General features: G+C 38.5%; 2 protein-coding genes and 1 pseudogene across 3 annotated transcripts; 1 reads left to right on the forward strand and 2 right to left on the reverse strand.

Moving 5' to 3' along the window:
* Positions 1 to 357: 357 nt before the first annotated feature.
* Positions 358 to 3459, reverse strand: LOC103328563 (B-box zinc finger protein 24-like; annotated as a pseudogene). Its single transcript, XR_016126063.1, has 3 exons — positions 3119 to 3459; positions 974 to 1273; positions 358 to 721 (listed from the first exon to the last, which is right to left on the reverse strand). The product of XR_016126063.1 is annotated as a B-box zinc finger protein 24-like (transcript).
* A 1800-nt stretch (positions 3460 to 5259) lies between these two features.
* LOC103328564 (clathrin light chain 1) lies at positions 5260 to 7591 on the forward strand. Its single transcript, XM_008230961.3, has 3 exons — positions 5260 to 6012; positions 6404 to 6557; positions 6676 to 7591. Exons 1-3 carry the CDS (start codon positions 5885 to 5887, stop codon positions 7291 to 7293), a joined length of 900 nt encoding a protein of 299 aa, XP_008229183.2. The 5' UTR covers positions 5260 to 5884; the 3' UTR covers positions 7294 to 7591.
* A 56-nt stretch (positions 7592 to 7647) lies between these two features.
* LOC103328569 (UPF0481 protein At3g47200-like) lies at positions 7648 to 10606 on the reverse strand. The gene is made up of 2 exons (XM_089051167.1): positions 10399 to 10606; positions 7648 to 9110 (listed from the first exon to the last, which is right to left on the reverse strand). Exon 2 carries the CDS (start codon positions 9082 to 9084, stop codon positions 7864 to 7866), a length of 1221 nt encoding a protein of 406 aa, XP_088907293.1. The 5' UTR covers positions 9085 to 9110; positions 10399 to 10606; the 3' UTR covers positions 7648 to 7863.
* Between the last annotated feature and the right edge of the window lie 9554 nt (positions 10607 to 20160).

The following is a 20160-nucleotide window of genomic DNA, read 5'->3' on the forward strand; positions in this document are numbered from 1 at the left end:
GTTGGGTGATCAAGGAATGCGCCTGACTAGAAATGATTTAAGAGTTGATAAATATTTCCTAAATACACAAGCAAGCCATTTGCAAATGTCACTGCAACTGACTTCCCTAAGCATCGGGCACTCGATTCGAAGCTGTGTTTCCAGTCCAAGAAATCTGATTAATGATCATTGGAGTTGGAACATATGTGAATGTAATAATATAACGTACAGAAACGAGCACAAGGGAGGCATCAGCTTGCCCATTTGCTAAGGAATTTCTTCAACTCTTCTGGCTCAACAAAGCTCCTCCATTGCATATGGTCTTATTGCCAAGTAGGCAAAATTACGTCTTGATGGATCAAATAAACGAAAACGAAAGAAGCAAATCCCCCAAATGCATTATAAATCCTTACATACATACATAAATACATACCGGTATGTACTTAGTATGAACATATATGCACTGTCAACATATATATGCTTCAACCTATCAAGTTGATACATATCTAAAATCTCCCAAGATCAGGAACAGTAAAGTGCTCATCATCATCCTCTGCCATTGCAATTCTTGGCTTCTTGTATGGATTGTTCGATTTGGGGGGTCTATATGAGGTAAAATTGGGTTGCTGTGATACCGGAAGCTGAGGAACTTCAGCAGCTGCCAAGGCTTCCTCCGGAAACTGCTCACCGAAAAGACCCATATCTGCTATCCATTCAAGCTCTCAAACTCAAGCGACCCTTTCTGAAATGGCCACACACAAGAGCTTCTTAATCTCAGGGACACGAATAGATGAAACAAAATGCAAATCACATATATCTTAGGAGAAAGAATCATCTTAGTTGAGCTTCTTTTTTGAAAGCTTTGCAAGATTGTTTTATTTTGAATCTTAAAACTCAAAAGTTTTCTTTCATTTATGTTATAATATTTGTGATGAGTAGAGCCACATAACTTCCAATATATATGTATATATGTATGTATATGTTTTCCGGTAACCTTGTCAGAAGATTCAAAATCTGATAATTGCAGCAAGTCATCAACCCCCCAAGGGGATGAGAAGCCAGAAGGCTGAGGTGTTGGCAATTTTGTTGAAATCTGCTGTGAGCCATGACTGGGTGGCTCCAAGCTACTTGTTTCAGTGTCCTTAGTACAACTGGAGCTCAATGCCACCCGGATTCCGGTGGCGAGGAACCTCTGGTGGTTTGCAGAGTGGCTATTGGCCGAATGAACTGATCCGTCACAATCTTGGCAAAAGAGGGCTCTGTCTTCAACACAGAATATAAAAGCTGCCTTATCCTGCAAATCAGAAAATAATATGTGAGAGAGAGATTGAACAACAGATTCTTTTTTATATGCAAGCGAAGTGGTAGTCTAAATTAGGTGTGGGCATCTCATCCGAATTATCCGCGTACCGACCGGTTTGGTTTAGTTTGGTTAAATACTTATTTTTTAATTTTAATTATTCCAATCCGATCCGTACCGAGATATTTGGTTTGGTTAACGGAACAATATTTCTAACCCGACGGAAATCCGTACCGATCCGATATTTATACTTATTTTATTATTTAAATACAAAACAAGAAACTAAAAATAAATACAATTAGCACTTTGTATCACTTATTTATCACTATTGTATCACTTCTTTATTACCATTGTATCACTGCTTTATCACCATTCTATCACTTCTTTATCACTTCGGGTATTGTAACACTTTTTGGTCAGAGATGAATTTATGAATTTCCTATGTTTTTCAGTTTCGACATTTGTTCCCTTTTTTACTTGTAACTTTCCAACTGTTAATCCAAATTTTATTTTATTTATATGGTTGGATTCAGCATGAAAAACTAAAGAACCCTAAGTGGAACAAATGTCAACATCATTTACATAAATGTAGAGAATTCGGTAAAAATAACACTCAAATGTTTAAATAACAAACACAAGTGGCTCCCATTACATCTTGAGTATATATTGAATGATATAGTGACTAAGTTATTTGATTTCATACTTGGATGAATTAGACTATTGGATTTTTATATTTTACAAGGATAATTTGGTGTATTTGTTCAAGAACTTATGTTATGTGAAAGTATTATAAATTGTATTTTTATTAGTATGTTTTTATTACGGTACTACCGGCGTACCGAACCAATCCGAACCGAATATTAGGTTAACTGATTCGAAGTCTACCAAAGTCTTTGGTTTGATTAACAGAAGAGAAAATGATCTACAGAAGTCTTTGGTTTGGTTAACGGAAGAGCCTTCTACCATTCCAAACCAATCCATGCCCAGGCCTAGTCTAAATTAATCTTAAATTAATTTACTCTACAAGGAGGGGGCTCGAGCTTGAGTGCCTTGTTTTAATACGACATCGTTTCATTTAGTTACTTAAGTGGTTTTTATTTTTTAAAACTGAGGTGTTTTAAACGCATGTTTTGGGTTTTTGTTTTTTTATTTTATAAAAGCAAACATCATACCTTTTAACCCCCACTGAAACAAACGATACTGCCCCTTTTTTTCTTCTAAATAAATACATTAATGGACCTATATGTATATCCCTAATGCCATAAACTGCATCAACTTTAATTCGCTCCGTAAGTTGAAGTCTCTCTCACCTTAGGTATGCAATTTTTTTTGTACTAGATTCATATATATATATATATATATATATATATATATATAATATGTTAGTATTTTTTTTCCAAACAACACAATATCCGTAAAACTCACTAAAAATAATACTCAAGTCCACATATAAAGTCAAATATCATTTGATGTTTCATGATGAGGAGTGAGATCGATGCATGAATTGAGTTTTTCTTTTGATGTTAAATAAATATTTTATATTTTGGGATTGATTATTATGCTTAAATGATAATTAGTACTTATATTTGATAGAATATGTTGGCTAAATAAGAATTAGTAGTACAATTTATCTATATTGTATTATTTATAATTTTTTTTGTTAAATTAAATTAATGTTCAAAAGGCTTACGCCCACTGCTTCAAGGCTTACGCTTCACATAGTAGACAAAAAACGCCTCGTCTCTACGTTTCGCCTTTTAAAACATTGGGTAAACTAATAAGTCCGACAGAAAACGAAAATCAAAATCACAATACAAAGAACGTGGGGAGTGAAATTACTTGGCAAATGTCACATCTAGGGAGTTTGTTCAACTTGGAGAGACACTGAAGGAGAAGCCTCTGGTGCTTGCTTGCAAGCTTGTTTGCTGCATGCACTTCAACGTCACATTTGGCGCACAGCGCCGCCTCATCTGCGCAACAAATCACTGTCGCCGGAGCCTTCTCGCACACATCACACTGAATTTTCATCTTCCCTTTCTCTCCAAAAGCTCCTACTTCAACAATCAAAGCTTTCCAAGAAAGCACAAACCAACAGCTTAGTTTTCGAAAAACCTCTTAAACCCTTCACCAACAACTACTGGAGTGATGACTGTTTGTTTGTAAGATTATGGACTGATTCTGGGAAGATAGAGAGATGGCCAAGTAAAGTAACTGGTGGAGAATTGCAGAAGCTGTGTTTTGTGGGGCCCACCAGCTTATGTTTTGTGGCTGTGGAGCCACTGGATTGTCTGTGCTGCGTGCACGGCTAGCAGCCCTGCATGTGTTTGTGGCTACCGACATTTCTTGCCTGCTGCTTGCTTGCTGTCTATTTCACAAACATCGTTCTGGGCCGTTTGATTGATCATGCGTTTCGTGTTTAAATGATGGAAAGAGAAACGCGAATTGAACCCTGAATTTCCAGCCGTCCGATATTGTATCGTATATAACATTCCTCACCAACCTATGAAGCAGACCTGAGGAATAGTATGAATCCGTTAGGTTTGGGAGACAGGCCAACTTATTAATCATACCAAACTTTTAGCAAGGCCAAAATTTATACCGTTAACCGGTATTTTGTGCCTCAAACCGTTCAGTACGGAACTCTTCCAGCCTTTTTTTATTTTTATTTTTGGGTTTTCTTTCCAGGTTGAATAAATGTCAATTTTGGTTCTTTATGAATTAAATCATGCCCAACATTGAGGTTAACAACTAACAGTATGTTCCAAGTATCACATGGATGCATTTCCAATGAAATTGGCTCGTTGTCACGAAAAACCTTTATTTATAACGTATCATTTGACAAAATAACTTACTTAGAGACATTGATTGAATGAGAGAGGGTGATGAGTGTCTCAGATTAAGGATGTGAGATAATTTGTTGACGTGAATACTCACTACCGATTAAGTATCTAAGTTCAATGCATGTAAATTGATTCACTAGGCATAAAAAATGTAAGTTCAAGGAGAAAACAATGTCTAGTCAAAACATCACAATTACCTTACCTTAGAGCATCTCCCTTGGAGATGGCAAAATTCAAACATCAAATTTAAATTTGATGCCTTATGTGGTACTTCAACATCTCATAAATATATGTACTTCAACGGATATTTTAAAATAGGTGAATTATTATTTTACCACCTGAAACGGACTCTCGGTCTCACTTTACCTCCTGAAACTGAAATTTTTTCACTAAACTCCAAAAATCTCAAAATAAATTGCTGAAATTTTCTCGCTTTACCACTTATATCCATTTTCATTCACAAAATTGAGTGTTGTGATGTGATATGGGCATTTTAGTAATTTTAGCTCCTATATCTTTTCTCTTCTCTCCCCACTTTCTCTCTCTCTCCCCTCTCTCCTATCCTCGACCCAACTCCTATCGCACCCCATCTCTCTCTCTCTCTCTCTCTCTCTCTCTCTCTCTCTCTCTACCTGCCCCTCTGCACACGCTTCCGCTCCTATGAGAGGCTTTTTTTTAATTTAAAATTTATTTAGAATTAAAAAAATAATGGGTAGTTGTGTTCCAAAAAAATATGATGCATTATCTGATTTTTCTTTTAATTTTAATTTTTTTAATATAAAAAAGTGTGAATTTACCATATTATCCTCATTTAATTAATAATTTCAATTCTTAATATTTACATTAACCAATAACATTTTCTGGTATTTAGAATGTTTCACTATTCTTTATCTTTTGTTTTATATATGTATATATATATATCTCCCTTTATCTAACAACATTTCCAAAATAAAATCTGATTAAATAATAGTCAAATCATCTTGTACATTTACAAGGAAATTTTTCTGCATAAACAATCTTTAACAGTCGCGTAGCGCGTGTGATTAAAAAAAATCACCTATTGCACATGTGTGAGAGGGGCATTAAAATGCAAGTCAATTAATAATAAGCTATGGTTGCGGAAATATGAAGCATGTGACCTTGGGAAAAGAAAAACAAAAACGCCACCTGTGTGTGTTGCTTGCTCTCCATTGCATCAACAATTATTGTTTCCCAACACGTAGCAACTGAAAGAATCATCCACCGCCACGCACTCTCTCTGGATCCGAACCCGCCGATCTCACACTAACAAAACCAAAAATCAAACCCAATAATTAACGCCATAATAACTCTGCTTAATGCTTAATGCTTAGCTTAACTCCATAATCCTCTACGACAACACCACTTATCCTCCGAAACATGTCGTCCTTCGACTCCTTCCCCAACGACGATGAAACCCACCACGACCCCACCACCCGCCCCTTCGACGACGATGGCTACATAGGCTACGACCCACGCCTCTCCTCCCAGCGCTACGACGCGTCGTTCAACCCTCCCACCCACGACGACGACGACTTCTCCTCTTCCGCCGTCGACCCGGCGCCCCCTTCCCCTCCACACTGATTTCCAAGACCACGTCGTTCTCCCCGGCGGCGGAGGCTACAACAGCAGCCATAGCATTGACCAGCAGTCGCCCGAAATCTATGGCTTCGGCATTTCCACCCCTAACCCCGACTACGTGTCGCCGTTTGATTCGGCGGTGCCTGAGGACAATAACGTAGGCGGTATGGGCGGTGATGGTGGTGGTGGTGGTGGCGGCGGCGACGATGGGGACATTTTCGCCTCGTGTGAGCCGGTGCTGCCTCCGCCGGAGGAGATGCGAGAGGAAGGCTTTGCCCGGCTCGAGTGGCGTCGGTGAGCTCAGATCTCTTTTCGATTTGTGTGGTGTGGATTTTTGTTGGTTGAAAATCATATTATTAAATGTGGCAATTTTGAATGGCATTGTTTGAATCAATTTGAGTTAAAAAGGTGTTTATGATGTTCTGCATGCATGGTCTTCTTTAGGCTTAATTCCATCTGCCTTAATTTGATTTCTGTATCTGTGTGACTCTGTTCATTGCCATTTCTTTTAAGCTTGAGGTCTGAATTAGTAATTGGTAATGCTTATTTGGATGAAATAATGATTGGTTTGCTCGCATGATCTTAAATAAATCTTGGAAGGAAAGAAGCATTTAAAAACCATGTAGTGTTTTTCTTTTCTTTTCCATTGTTTTCATCTGCCCTGATGAAGGCGTCCATTCTGCAGTCTAAATGTCATCCATCTTGAAGAAAAGGAGCAAAGAGAAAGAGAGATGCGGAACCAGATTATTGAGGAAGCTGAGGAATTTAAACGGGCTTTTTATGAGAAACGAAAGCTCAATTGTGAAACTAACAAGGCTCACAACAGAGAAAGGGAGAAGGTAGTATTAAAACTCATCATTTTCCATGTTTTCCCTGATCCTGATTCTCTCTGTCTCTCTCCATTGCTACCTTTCCATGCTTCATCTCTAAGACAAATGAATTTGACTTTCTGTGCAGCTTTACCTGGTCAACCAAGAGAAGTTCCACAAAGAAGCTGACAAACATTATTGGAAAGCAATAGCGGAGCTGATTCCTCGTGAGGTCCCTAATATTGAGAAGAAGAGAGGGAAGAAAGATCCTGATAAGAAGCCTTCAGTGCTGATCATCCAGGGTCCAAAACCTGGGAAACCAACTGATCTTTCAAGGATGCGGCAAATTTTCATTAAGCTGAAACAGAACCCTCCACCACACATGATGCCTCCCCCACCTGCCAAAGATGGTAAGGATTCCAAGGAAGGAAAGGATGCAAAGGATTCCAAGGAAGGAAAGGATGCGAAGGATTCCAAGGAAGGAAAGGATGCGAAAGATGCAAAGGAAGGAAACGATGCCAAGGGAGGAGAGGATGCAAAGGATTCCAAGGATGCAAATGATTCAAAGGATTCCAAGGAAGGAAAGGATGCCAAGAATGGAAAAACTAATTCGCCCATTGCAGCGGGTGGTGCAGCTGCAATCGCACCTGTTTCACCTGCCAAAGATGTTACCGCTAATACCACTCCCAACTCATCAAAAGCAGAGACTCCGGCTGAACACGAGGGTGAGCAACCTGCAGAAACCAGGCCAACCCCTGCAGAGTGATGACACATCATATTTTTCATTATTTTAGTTTATTCATTCTTCTTCTTACAAATCATTGCGAAGAATAAGCACAATCTTTATCGATGATCCAGAGTCTGCAGCGTGGAGTGTACAGACTGCAGAGGCTTCTTCCTGACTTGGTGTTTAGGGTTTTGTAGGCTAGCTACTTGGTTGCGTTCAGTGTTTGGCATTCATGTTTTTTAGCTTTTTGAGTTACATTCGTCCTTTGATCTAATACTATATAATGAGAGCAACCTAATTTTTCAATAAGAAGGTATAAAATACCATTTTTCTCCTATTAGCATTGTCCATTGTTATTAAGTCATAAGGAAATACAAAATATACTCCTTCATCAAGACACTGAGAAAAATAAAATTTCAGAAAAAAGAAGAAAAGAAAGGAAAGCAACATCAGCAGATTTACTTGTAGTAGGAGAGAACAGTATAAATTGTCTGTGTGATGGTAAGAATGAGAATAACGACGACCCCACTGGAAACAGACCAGATTGATGATGGATTGTATAAATAATCTCGTTTGATCATTGTGAGCCAACTCCTTAGCCAGCGACGCTTACAATACATGCTCACTCACAGAGAAGGTGAGGCCAGCGAAGTATAGCAAGCCGCCTTCAATTTCAATGTCCTTGCAAACCCTAGTGAAGAAACAGGCTATGTCCTCCTTGCTCAACTGCGTTTCTATAATTCCTTTCGCCATCAGAAATTCGGCATCTTTGGTAGACTTAATAAGGCAACTGAACAACTTTGCATAAGAGGTAGCGTAATAATTTGCGTGATGTGGGACACACAATTCATAGGCTATGAGGTTTCTTACGAAACGTTCTCCATTCTCTCCAATACACAGTGGAGGGATTCTCATCAACCCATTTTCGAAGGTAATGTCAAGCAGATCAGGTTTCGTGAAGTTCAGAGTACGTTCAAAATCCACTCCGATTTCCAGAAGCTCTGTCACTGAAGGAATCGGGTGATAAAAATAAAAACGATCCTCCCTGGACGGTTGTCCAAGGGCAGAACCTCTTGCGATGTCGAGGAAATGTCTTTCACTCGATATGTCTCTCACTGGCACTGAGACTGAGATGCCGAATACGTTTTCAGAGAACAACGTAGCAAACCCCGCAGCAAATTGATGAAGATCTTCATTTTCTTCCTTTATGAGGTCAAATAAACAGGCAGCAACTTTCCAAGGAAGTTGGTTTTCAAGTAGCAACAAGTCATCTCTAATTGTCGACAACATCCATGGCGTTTTAAAAATTGGATCGTGGTCCGAGTACCTCAAACGAAGTCTGCGGAAAAGTTCAATAATAAAGCAACCATCAACCACCATCATTTCTACAAATCTATCACTGCTCAGATTATCAAATTTTTCGTCGTAGCAATCACGACAAAATTGTTCCATACTCCTAATTGTTGCCACGAACGTCTCCAAACTGGTGTTCTGATTTGGTTTTCGTTCAATGAGGCCATGCAAGTACCACAGCTTCATTTCTTCCATGGCCTGCAACTTCTTTTCTCCATGATGATAAGGCCCGATTGAAACCAAACTTGGGACGAAAACCTCTTCGTTGTGCCTAACCAGTTTATGAGGGACTCTATATATACAAGTTTGATCTGGTACTGGAGATTCCTGCCGAAGCTTTCGTTGTATCGAGGATGCTAATAATTTGTCTTTATTTTTGTTTCGGTTCAACGTTTGCTTGCCCACATTATCTGCTTTTTCCTTGTGATCGTCTCTATTTTCCATCACAGAGTGATCTTTTGCATTGCTCTCTGTCATCGTAAATCCAAATTTGACTAACTCTGCTGTAATTCAAAAGAAAAAGAAATGCAAATAGTTACATATAGGATAAAAAAAATGTCAATAAATTCAAGTACGACCAAAATCGGAACCATACAGAAACTTCCATGTGAATAATACCTCTAAATCTAATTTATCGGCTTCCTCCACCACCTAATACTTTGAACCATGAGATTCTTAAAAGTTTAGGGCCATTCGATAACAATTTCAATTTTATTTTTTTATTTTATTTTTTTGTGCTAGAGTATTGAGGAAAATAAGAGTGAGGATGAGGAGAATCCTTGGTCATTATATTTAACAGAGTTTTGAATAGAGTTGATGGTATGGGCAAAATGAGTCACCAAACCTTGGTCAATGGGGGAAAGTGGGTCATTTTAAGTGTTTTTTCTTTTTGGGGAGGGGGGAAGGGGGCAGCAATGTGAAATTTGACCGTAGTTTCATGGGGCATTAATTAAGCCTAAAATAAAATCATGTATACTTCCCAAAATCTGAATGAGAAGGGGGAGCCTCTCTCTAAAGCTCTCTCGCAGTACATTTATGATTTAAGGCATTGTTACTCTCAAATTTTGAACTTGACTATTGAACATAATTAAAAAATCAACATTATAGGTAAAATGCACATATAATTTACCTAACCAAAAGGTCATGAAGAAATCAACATTAATTATAAATAAAATGTATGCATAGGCATATAAAATTGTGTTATATTATTAATAGGAAGACTACAGAAAACTCACGAATCATTCCCCGTTGATAGGTAGACTAACTCAATACTTGAAACTATGTGGTAGGTACGTAGGTTTGTATTATGAAGGGTAATTGTGCAATTAATTTCACAATGAATGGAACAAAAAAGGGGGTAAAACGGGCATTTTGACAACAAAAAAGGGGGTAAAACGGGCATTGAGAAAAATCAACCTATCTAGCTTAAAAATTTCAATTGACACATCATCATTGTCATTAATTCAAATTTTGATATAAACTCAAAATATGTGGCTAAATTGATCCCAAAAAAAACCCATGAATTTTCCTAATATATGTTTGAACTTTTGGGTTGATATCTAATTTTCTATTTTTTATTCTTTCCGCATAGACCCTAAATCCTAAAAAAAAGGAACTCAAATTAATTATTTCAGTATATGCATAGATGACTGACATTTTGTTTATTCCTGCATAAGAAACCAGGATTTAATTAAAAATATCTAGATTTCAATGATGAAAAAAGAGGAAGATCGAGAGCTCTTACGCACACAAACAGACGTGTAAATGGTCAATTTTGTAGGAGAAACTCACCTGCAGGATGATCCAGATTGTCGTTGCAGGCTCTTATTTTGAATGGAATATTTAAGAAACCTAAGATAAGATGTTTAAGGAAGGATGAAGCCTGCAGGCCCTTTCAATGTGAGAAAACACATCCCCATTCATTCACATTGCTCATATTGTCTGCAGTCCTTTTTTAAGTGAACGCAAGTCACACTTATATCTAGCTTTGCTTCTCTGTTTCTAAATTGTTTTGCCTCCTTTTTTGGGTTATTCTCTTACAAATTTATATCATATGGCTTTGGAATAAAGTTTGATGGTGGAGCAATTTTGTACCGGAGAAGATTAGATCGATGTTGGAGAGAGAAGCAAAAGAGAAATTGGTATCTATCATAAAGCAGATATTCGTCCACTTTGCTCTCTATCATCATGAACTCCTTCCAAACTTCAAATTTGACTAGCTTTTCTTCTGTTATAGGGCAAGAATCTGTATTAAGAATATCTGCTTTATGCACTTCGGAGTAAACTCTTTCATTAAGTAAGGGATCCCTACAACTTTAGAGGCTAATGACCTTCATGGATCATCTTCTGGCTGTTAAAAACATTCGTTCCTTTCTGCTTTCCAAAAACAAAACAAACAAAAATATCCCAATATGAATAATTCAAAATTATTGATTGTTTCTTGTAAATTTCTACTGAAGATATGTGCCTTACTTCAGAAAAATAAAGGTAGTTCATATATATCTACCTCTACTACAATAAAGTCAGGCAAAAAGCAGTTTGGATCACTGGTTTCACACAAAAAAACAAAAACAAAACAAAACAAAATTGGACAGAAACATCCCTAAAACAAAAAAAATCTCAAGATACATGAAATTTATATTTAACATTTCCGAAGGGTATTATTGTAAACAATCAATAAAATAAATAAATAAGCCGAAGAAGAAGGGGAGAACACGCGTAATAAAATAAAATAAATCCCATCATGCGAGAAAACAAGCAAGAGAAGGGGAGAACAACAGTTGCTGCAACTCCAAGAACAGGGTAGGTGTTCAATAAAATTTATTGGGTTTTGTTATATGAATTCAAATGACATGATGGCGTTTTTTTCCTCACTCTTTTGCAGAGAATACTTTGAAGAGAAAATAGAGAGATGTTGCAACAAGTCTCATATTTGTTGGGTCACTCTCTCGTTACACAAGGAGAGCCACGAGTCTTATCTAGGGTTTCGTCTTGTGGTCAGCTGCCGTCCCATCCCGATCAATCCATGCAGCCTTCTCTCTCTCGTGAGGTTGTCTTCTCATGATCAGCCTCATCGCCAATTGCGTTCAGTCACACTCTTACTCGCAGGTGCGTCTCCTCGCCTCCATTCTTCCTGTTCGTCCTCATCCACAATCTTGGTATCGATACTGAGCCATTCTCCCCCCATCTGCCATCGCTGTGACCATTCCCATTATTTGGGGCCTGGTTCGTTTGTTCTTGGTTTTGAATTCCTTGTTTTTTGGTGTAGAGTCTATTGTGCTGGGATGTCTACATCTGTTGCAGATATTGAGCAATCCTTTGGTAGTAGTCTGGTACTCATGCCATGTGAACAAGATGGCCTGATTATTGGTTCCTCTAACATCGCATACAATTTTGTTGGTTTTATATATGGTCTTGTCGCTCAAGTCCTTACCGATAAACCTATTGTTGGGGTCTTTTTCGTCGGAAGGCTCATCCGGGCTTGTTGATTCTTGGACGGCCATAGAGTGGTGAATTAAGCCTTCGTTGCCCCTTTTCTGAGTTAGCGAGAACTATGCCCAAAGTATCCCGAGGGAGAAGCAAGTCCCAGGGGAATACTTTGTTCTTCTTCCAGAGACTGCGTGCTTTGTGCGAATGTTTTCAGAAGCCTCACAAAGAGTCCAAGATGGTGCATTGATGTTACACAGACTTGACATGAGAGTTTGCTTTGTGAATTAAGATACTACTAGACTTGGCATGAGAGGTTAGGTGTTTCAGATATGGGATGAAGATTTTTTGAGAGAGAGAGAGAGAGAGAAGAAAAAAAAAGATGTGTGGCTTGAGTAGATTTCCAGCAGCTTGACGAAATCTTTGTCAGGCTCTTGGGTGGCTTGCCTGAAGAGAAAAAAGGGAAGAAATGGAATAACAGAGGTGAGTGGTGATGCTTGCTATATCTGTATGTGTTTATGGGAAGGAGAGAAAGAATATGGAAGAACACGGCTTGAGATTAAAGCTTCCAGTAATGAGTAAGGATGTTGCTTGCTCTGGATGAGTTAGAGATGACTTGCTGATGTTGATCTGAGATTATATGAGCTTGGCATGAGAGCTTGGAGTGTGGGAGCTAAAGACCCACAAGTTTAGCAAATGATGCTTGGGTTGGTGTTTGATATGCTTGAGTTTGTATATTGAGAATTTATTGTTTGAAGCTATAGCTATGGTAGTTTGATTGTTTGGCTGTGATGGTTGTTGGGATACTTATACAGTCAAATGAATGGGGTTTCAAAGAGCATGACTGAGGAAAGAAAAGCTTAAGACTTTGAAGGGCATGATGTTTGTGACAATGATTCTAGAGAAATTTATGAGTTCTAGAAGTGAAAGGATAAAAAGAAAAGTTTAAGGCTTGAAAGCTATGGTGTTTATAGCTTGGAAGGGTATGAGAAGGAAAGAAAAGCTTGGAGTTATGATTTGTGAGGCTTTATAGGGAAAATGGAGGATTTCAATGATAGGAAAATAGAAGAAATGGTTGTGATAACTGAGGAATGGCTGGGATGGTCGCTGGAATGCTTGCAGCAGTTGAATGAAGGAAAGAAAGTGGTGCTGGTGGTTCTGAAGGGGCTTGATGGCTGCTGGGATGCTTGTAATAGCCGAGTATGGGAGCGTTGGCTAAAGAAAAATTGGTGCCCTTTGCTTGAGCCATGAATGCCAATTTATAGAGAGTGAGGGTTTTTCTTTATTTCCCTTAGGTAAAGGGAGGTGATAGAACCAGCCTATTTCTAGTGGTTGAAAAGAAGCACTAGGGCATGCTATTTTCCAACAGGTGAAGCTAGGTACCATAAACTGATTATTTCCTATGGGTAAAAAGAAGCGCTGGAGACTGCTTGTTTCTAGTGGGTAATAGGAAGTGCTGGAAAAGGCTTGTTTCCAACGGGTAAAGCTAGGGATTTGGAAAATGACTATTTCTTATGGGTAAAATGAAGTGCTTGAAAAATATCTCATTTGCTCACCCACATTGGAGAACTCTAAGTAATGAGCTTGGACTTTGGTGCTCCCAAGTAGGTAGCCCAAAGTCTCCATCATCCAAGAGCTTCCGTGGGTCTTGTGGACCTCCGTAACATTGCACACCACAATCCCTCATGCAAGCCCCTTAAACCACACGACTTGGATTCATGTAAGCTTGATAGGTGATTGGCATGGGAAAAATGTATTATTAGTTTGGCATAGCATGTACACTATTTATATATTTATTTAATTAATTAATTCCCAAAATATAGCTTAGATTAACGCATGACCAACATTATACGTTATATTGGGCTTTAAATGTCTTTGGGCTTCCCGTGAGTTTTTTGGGCCTCAACACCTATCAATCGTGATGGCTTTATTAAAACCTTTACGTAACTTCGGAAAGGCTTTAGAGATGTCTCTATCAAAGAAATTGGTTCCAACAGATATTGGGTGCAGTTTGTTTGTGATTGAGACAAGAAGCATGTCCTTGATATGGAGCCCTGGACCTTTGGGCGTTCATTGATATTACTAGCTAACATCCCTTGATACTTTTTGGGTTCAACTCCATGGTGTCCTTGGTTTTTGCATGACTGTCGCTGTTGCTAAAGTAGTAGGGGCTCTTCTCGGAGAAGTTCTTTGGGTGGATAATCGTGACGGTACTGACTGTGTGTGTCGTTTTATTCGTATCCATGTGAGGTTTGATGTCACGCTACCTCTTATTCGTCGTACATTCCCAGAAGTGGGCGAGCAAATGTTGGATGTTAAATACGAATACCTCCTCGAATACTACTTTATGCGTGGCAAAATTGGTCATCCATCCTAGGTGTGTGTTGATAAATATGAACTTTCTTAAGGTTCTCTCAATCGTGTTTGTTATACCAATTTTCCTTTGCTCTTGTTGATTTGGAAGGTGATACATACTTGCGGGGCAACTTTATAGGCTCTTTGGCATGCTGTATTTCAGCTCCTTCACCCCTCTCCCCAAATATAAGAGCCATGTTCATTCTACTTAGCGGGAGGGTCTTTGGACCAATGATGGTTCGAGTGATCGTAGTAGTTCGACACTCGGCCTTTGCGGTCGTCTTCTCATGAATGGACGAGATAGAGGATTCCATCTCCTTCGACTCTTCCATTTCGCTCCATAGTGTTTGATGTGGTGGCCTCTCTTGACACCGCTTGAGATATCAGCAGCGCTGCGTACTGGTTTCGCTTAATCGTGCCAAATGCCTCAGTGGTCCTCGGGATTCCCGCACTAACAGATCCTATCTTCCAAGCGCCTTCCCTTGCTCCCTGAGATTTAATAACCTCTAATCCTTTTGATATTATGCCCATTATTCAGTTCTTTGCATGTCAATCACCAAAAAGGGGTTGTGTCAGACCCAAGAAAGGGGAGGTTCCCTATAATGCCTCTCATATGATTAATGCTAAGTGTAATAATTCAGTTGCACCTGTTTGTGTCAATGATACTTTGGTTTCTGGGATGGATTTCATGGCTTTTAAGCGACTGTGCATTGGTGTCCCTTCTGACAAACCTACAGAGACTAGCCTAGTGGAGTCTCCTAGGGGCATCTCTTAATGTGCTTATGGAGCATTCATGGGCTTGGCATCTGGCGAATGCTCTCAAGCTTGTTCCCAGTGAGTAGGTTAAGTAGCTGAGGCCAGTTTTTGGTGTTATTACATGGTGTTTTCTTTTTTTCACCCTTTTTCATCTCGTCTATTTTTGCATGTTTCAAGGACTATGGTTTCATAGGAGGTTTCTTTGTCAGTGTTGAGATGATTTGGCGTGCTTGGGGGACCTTTTATTTTTTTTCCTAACCTGTTTGCAGGATTTGTCTCTTCTTTGTGGTGCTCTTTGCAACTTTCTCTAATTTCATCACCATTTGCCATTGGAGGTGGCTAGAGATGGTGTGCTTGTGGTTGTTTCTTTTTCTTCCTGACGAATGTCCTCACTATTTTGTGGCTGTGCAAAGTACCATGATCTCATAGTAGGATTCTTTTGACAGTCGGGTTGTGTAGTAGTGTTCTTGTTGGAGGTTTATGTGTCAGTTTATTGTTTTATTTTATCTTGTTTTAGCTCTGGTCCTACATGACTGATTCAGACTTTCTTATTAGTCTATGACATGTGTGGTATTTTTTCATACCTTGGGGTTTGTCCCTTATGAAGGTTTTAACGAGGCCATTGTTTCATGTTGTTCTATATATGCTACTTCGGTTATGTGAACGAATCTCATATTTGTTTCTTTGGTCATTCATTTTATGAAAGGGTGGGTTTTGTTTTTCTTTCATCACGAATTTTTGAAGTGTTATGTATTTGTTATTAAGTTATTTCTTTAATAAGTTTGTTGTTTGGTTCTCAGGTTATATAAGCAATTTTAGCCAAATTCTAGCTAAAATGGTGGCTAGAAAACTATTATAGCAAACCACTTAAAAGGTGTTTCCTCTGGTAATGTTCTTTATTTTGGTTAATCTATAATATTTTATTATTTCTCTCTCCCACTCTCTAAATGAAAAGTTCATTAAAAAATCGAAAAGTAAGAGGTGAGAGAGGGTTGTGTGCCTAGGGAGAAAGAAGATGAAGAAATGGAGAACACTCAGTTTCTAATATCCCGTCCCAAAATTTAATTTAATTTTCAAAATTCTAAAATCAAAGGATGACTTTAACCTTAGGGTTCCTTGGTAGTTTAGAGTGGACTTTTTGCTTAGGGCTAGTTTTGAAAATTTTCTTGGTTCCATTGCATAGTGCTCGAGCTTACGAGTTTGTAGACAGGCGACACACACCAATTTCGAGTTGTAACAAGGAGGAAAGGTCTAGAAACGAAAAGGAAGTAATGACAATTTTCAAATTTATTATGACGCTACAGTACCCGCCTCGACATTTTCTTCTTCCTCTCTTCTCTCACGAGTCACTGAGTAAAGTGACTATTCGACTTCCCGACCACCAATCGACCCCGTCGTGCACCGGTTGGCCACGCCACCTTCACGAAAATGTTCATCTCTTCCTCCTATACCTATTCCACTAGTTAATCAATGCCAACCATCAAGGATTTCTCCAATTTAACGAAAAATAGCTCTGGTGGCTTTTGTCCTTTTCTACGGACTTTGGCCACCGTTTTCGTCGAGTGAGGTATGATTTTTCATCCTTTTTCTATGCTCTATCAATTTTTGAGTTTTGGAAATTTATCAAAATATCCATATAGTGCCGACTGTTTGGCTGTGATTTCATCTTGCTCTGGTATGTTTTGGCTGGGGTCCGAGACCAAAAGTTGTTCCCCATGTTAGTCTGAATGTTTTGGTATAGGTATTGCCAGATATTGTTGAGATTTTCCGTCGCCGGAATTTTCTCAAGACACCCACTGTCAACGGTGATGAGTGGTGGCGCATGGGCCCTATGTCGACAACTTGTCTTCGACCTAGAATTATTCCCTCATCGTCCCAAGCACGACAGTATGCTCGGATTTGAATTTAGTTACCGTTTGACTATCGAACTGATATTGCACCTATTATGCGATATCCAGGTTCAATAGGTTCAGACCATTCGATCGGTTTTAATTTCAGAGATGTTGTTCTCTATACTTCTAGGATCGTGTAGGAACTTATGAATCAAGAATCTGGGTCTCGGATACTCCGAGTCAATGATTATAGGATTAGGTGAACCAATCGTCGTCCGATCTTACAACTGGCTTAGATCCGACCGCTCGATCGAGACTAAACTTTCAGGACTTGTTTAGTAGACTTTGTTGGACCTAAAGAAATTTTTGGATCGGAAATCTGAGGCCGTGGGCCCCGCGAAACTAATTGACCTAGATGGTGAGCCTCGTCGGCTCAATTGAGACCTTTTGGTTAGGAGGTGTTTGTGGTTTGATTGTTTGATTTTAAACTGAGTCCTGCTAGGGGAATTGACGCATTATTTGCGTTCTCAGATTGAGTATATCTCCTTGAGTCTTGCAAGGGGAATTGACGGATTATTTTCCTTCTTAGGTTGGCCTCGTGAGTTTTGCTAAAATGTGACACACATGTGGAGTTAGGCATTTCACATGTGTAGCACTTGGAATTGATAAATTATGTTTAAGGTACATCTATGTGGAGAAGTGCAGTACCAATGTGTGGTACAGTTAACAGGATATTCTTCACCACCCTACTCATATTATTTGCACAGGGTTGGCCAAGATCCCTAGCCACCTGCCTGACTTGTCTACACAAATGGTTAGCTAGTTTCCCCTTCTCCGGTTACTTTCGGATTTAATGATATTGGTAATGGGTGATTGTAGGACATATGCACTATGCAGACGGTCGCAAGTATGGCTTTCAAGTAAAAGGTGTGAGTACATGTGTTTTTGGTGTACAATGATAAAATGATTGAACAGTTAGGTAAACAATTTAAAGACATAATATTTAATTATATAGTTTGTTGAAATAAATGTAAAGAATGATTCTATAATTTTATTGTTGGTTTCACTTTGAATATTTTTGGAATTAGGGCAAGAAGAGTATTCTAGTAATTTGGGCCGATGCATGCCTGGTGTCAGATAGGGAGAGGGTTCGTCACGAATTCTAAGAGGGAATTTGTGGCGGGTCCTTTCACAATTTCTCTCTCCTCCTCTCTAAATATTGAGAGTCACCAAACTCAAATAAAGAGTTCTCCAAAATAAAGAACCATGTAGCAAGTCTGCTAAATCTGCGTTTGTCCTCATTCTAACCAAGATGACTAATAATAAGAATATAGCAATTCTGCTGAAGATTCTCTTATGTCCGAAGTTGGTGGTTCCTTTTTTTTCCAATCTGTTTATGTTCACCACCATGCACATAAAGTCTCTCATCTTTCATAAATACATTTTCCTTACCATCAACACGTGGGCCCATCCACTGTCCACACCTCAACATTTACAACAGGTTTTTATTTTCTATTTTTTACTGTATCTTGGGGGGATACAGTTAAAAATAGACAACCAACCAAAATTTTAAAGGAACCCCTCCCAAATGTGGTGGGCACATACCCTTCTTGAGTACCCATCATCCATCTCATCACTTTTACATTCCACGTGGGTGACCATGTGATGTTGCTTTTATGACCTCTGACATCTTAAGCCCTACTAGGTTTAGCCTGTGGAAAGTGGAACCCCGCCTAAAACACAACGTTTGAAGTCAAAGACAAACTCCATCGTCTCTCTCCGATAATTGTTATGTAACCGAAAGTAGCCTCAAATTCTATTGGACTGCTTCCTTCACAAATTTTATATCCACCACACTTTACGCATGGAAGAATTCTTGGCCCCTTGCTTGCTGCAACAGTGACCATGCCCGTGCATGCAACCGTACAAATTAATCCCCTGTTTTCTCTTAAATTCTTCTATTCAAATGGAGCACTAAAGTATTGCATTATGTTAGGCTCTCCATGTCAGAACAATTGTATGTTGGAAAATTTGTTGATACAAGCGATAAAGGGCCGGGGGAATCGAATCTAAGATCTCATATGTAAAGGTAAATACATTTAATCACTTTAACTGCAAATCTCTTACACGTTGAAAAAAATTAAAAATTAAAAAATTAAAAAATTTCTTATTTCTGTGAATTAGAAAGTTATGCTAGTGGGTGTTTAACTCAATGGTAGAGGTGTTTGTTTGCAAACCCCATGGCACCAGTTTTTAATCTCCTTGTGTGCAACTCCCACCCCCTAGATTAATTGATCGCTCTATCTCAAAAAAGAAAGAAATAGAAAGTTAAAACTTTTCAATCTTACTGTTTGCAAAACGTTTTTACAGTGTTGCATATATTGTCTTTGTGGTTGCAGAGTTGCATAGGTTATAATTCACTCACATCTCTTTGAAAAAGGTGTCCTATATATCATTTTGTCGGAGGAAATTTTTTTTAGAGTTAGTTAGTTTTTTTTTTTGGTCGAACTTTTAGAGTTTGTTTTAGAAAGAATACTTTTGTTTATTTATTTATTCTAGAATAAGTGTGCTTCATTGAGAGAGTTCAAACACAGTGTGCGTTCATTATTCTCGTGGTTTGGAGTGCAACTATAAAAATGTCCTTGTATCCTGTAAGACGTAGGGCAATTTCGTTTTAAGGAGATAAAAACTAATTTCTAAACTTGACAGTATTTTGTTTTTTAATATATTATTCAAACGATAATCTAAATAAATCTAATATGTGGGCAAAAATATATTCGAACTTGGGTACAAGAGGGTGGGCTCACTGCTCTTACCAGCTAGCCTAACCCACATTTTCATTTTTTCATGAATTAAATTTTGATTTTTCTATAAATAAAGTAATTATAAAACAAATTCCAATATTATATCAAGGTAGAGTATGGTCACGTGCTATAATTTGTCCACGTTTTTAATTTAGGTGGATATTTATTGAAATTATACCCTAAAAACTAAGAAATAACATTGTTGTCCAGTCTTGTTATCACACATAAACGAGGTATATCATATTACTATATTTCAATGCCATACAATAATTTCCCTTCTGTATCAATTGATTTCCAGTTTATATTTTGACAACCTACGAAGGGTGCATGTGAGGTTTGCGCCCTAAAACCCATAAAAGAGCACTAACTACCACAACCAA

This window comes from Prunus mume, linkage group LG4 (assembly GCF_029339155.1).
Source record: "Prunus mume cultivar Tortuosa linkage group LG4, ASM2933915v1, whole genome shotgun sequence".
In the NCBI taxonomy this organism is placed as follows: Eukaryota; Viridiplantae; Streptophyta; class Magnoliopsida; order Rosales; family Rosaceae; genus Prunus; species Prunus mume.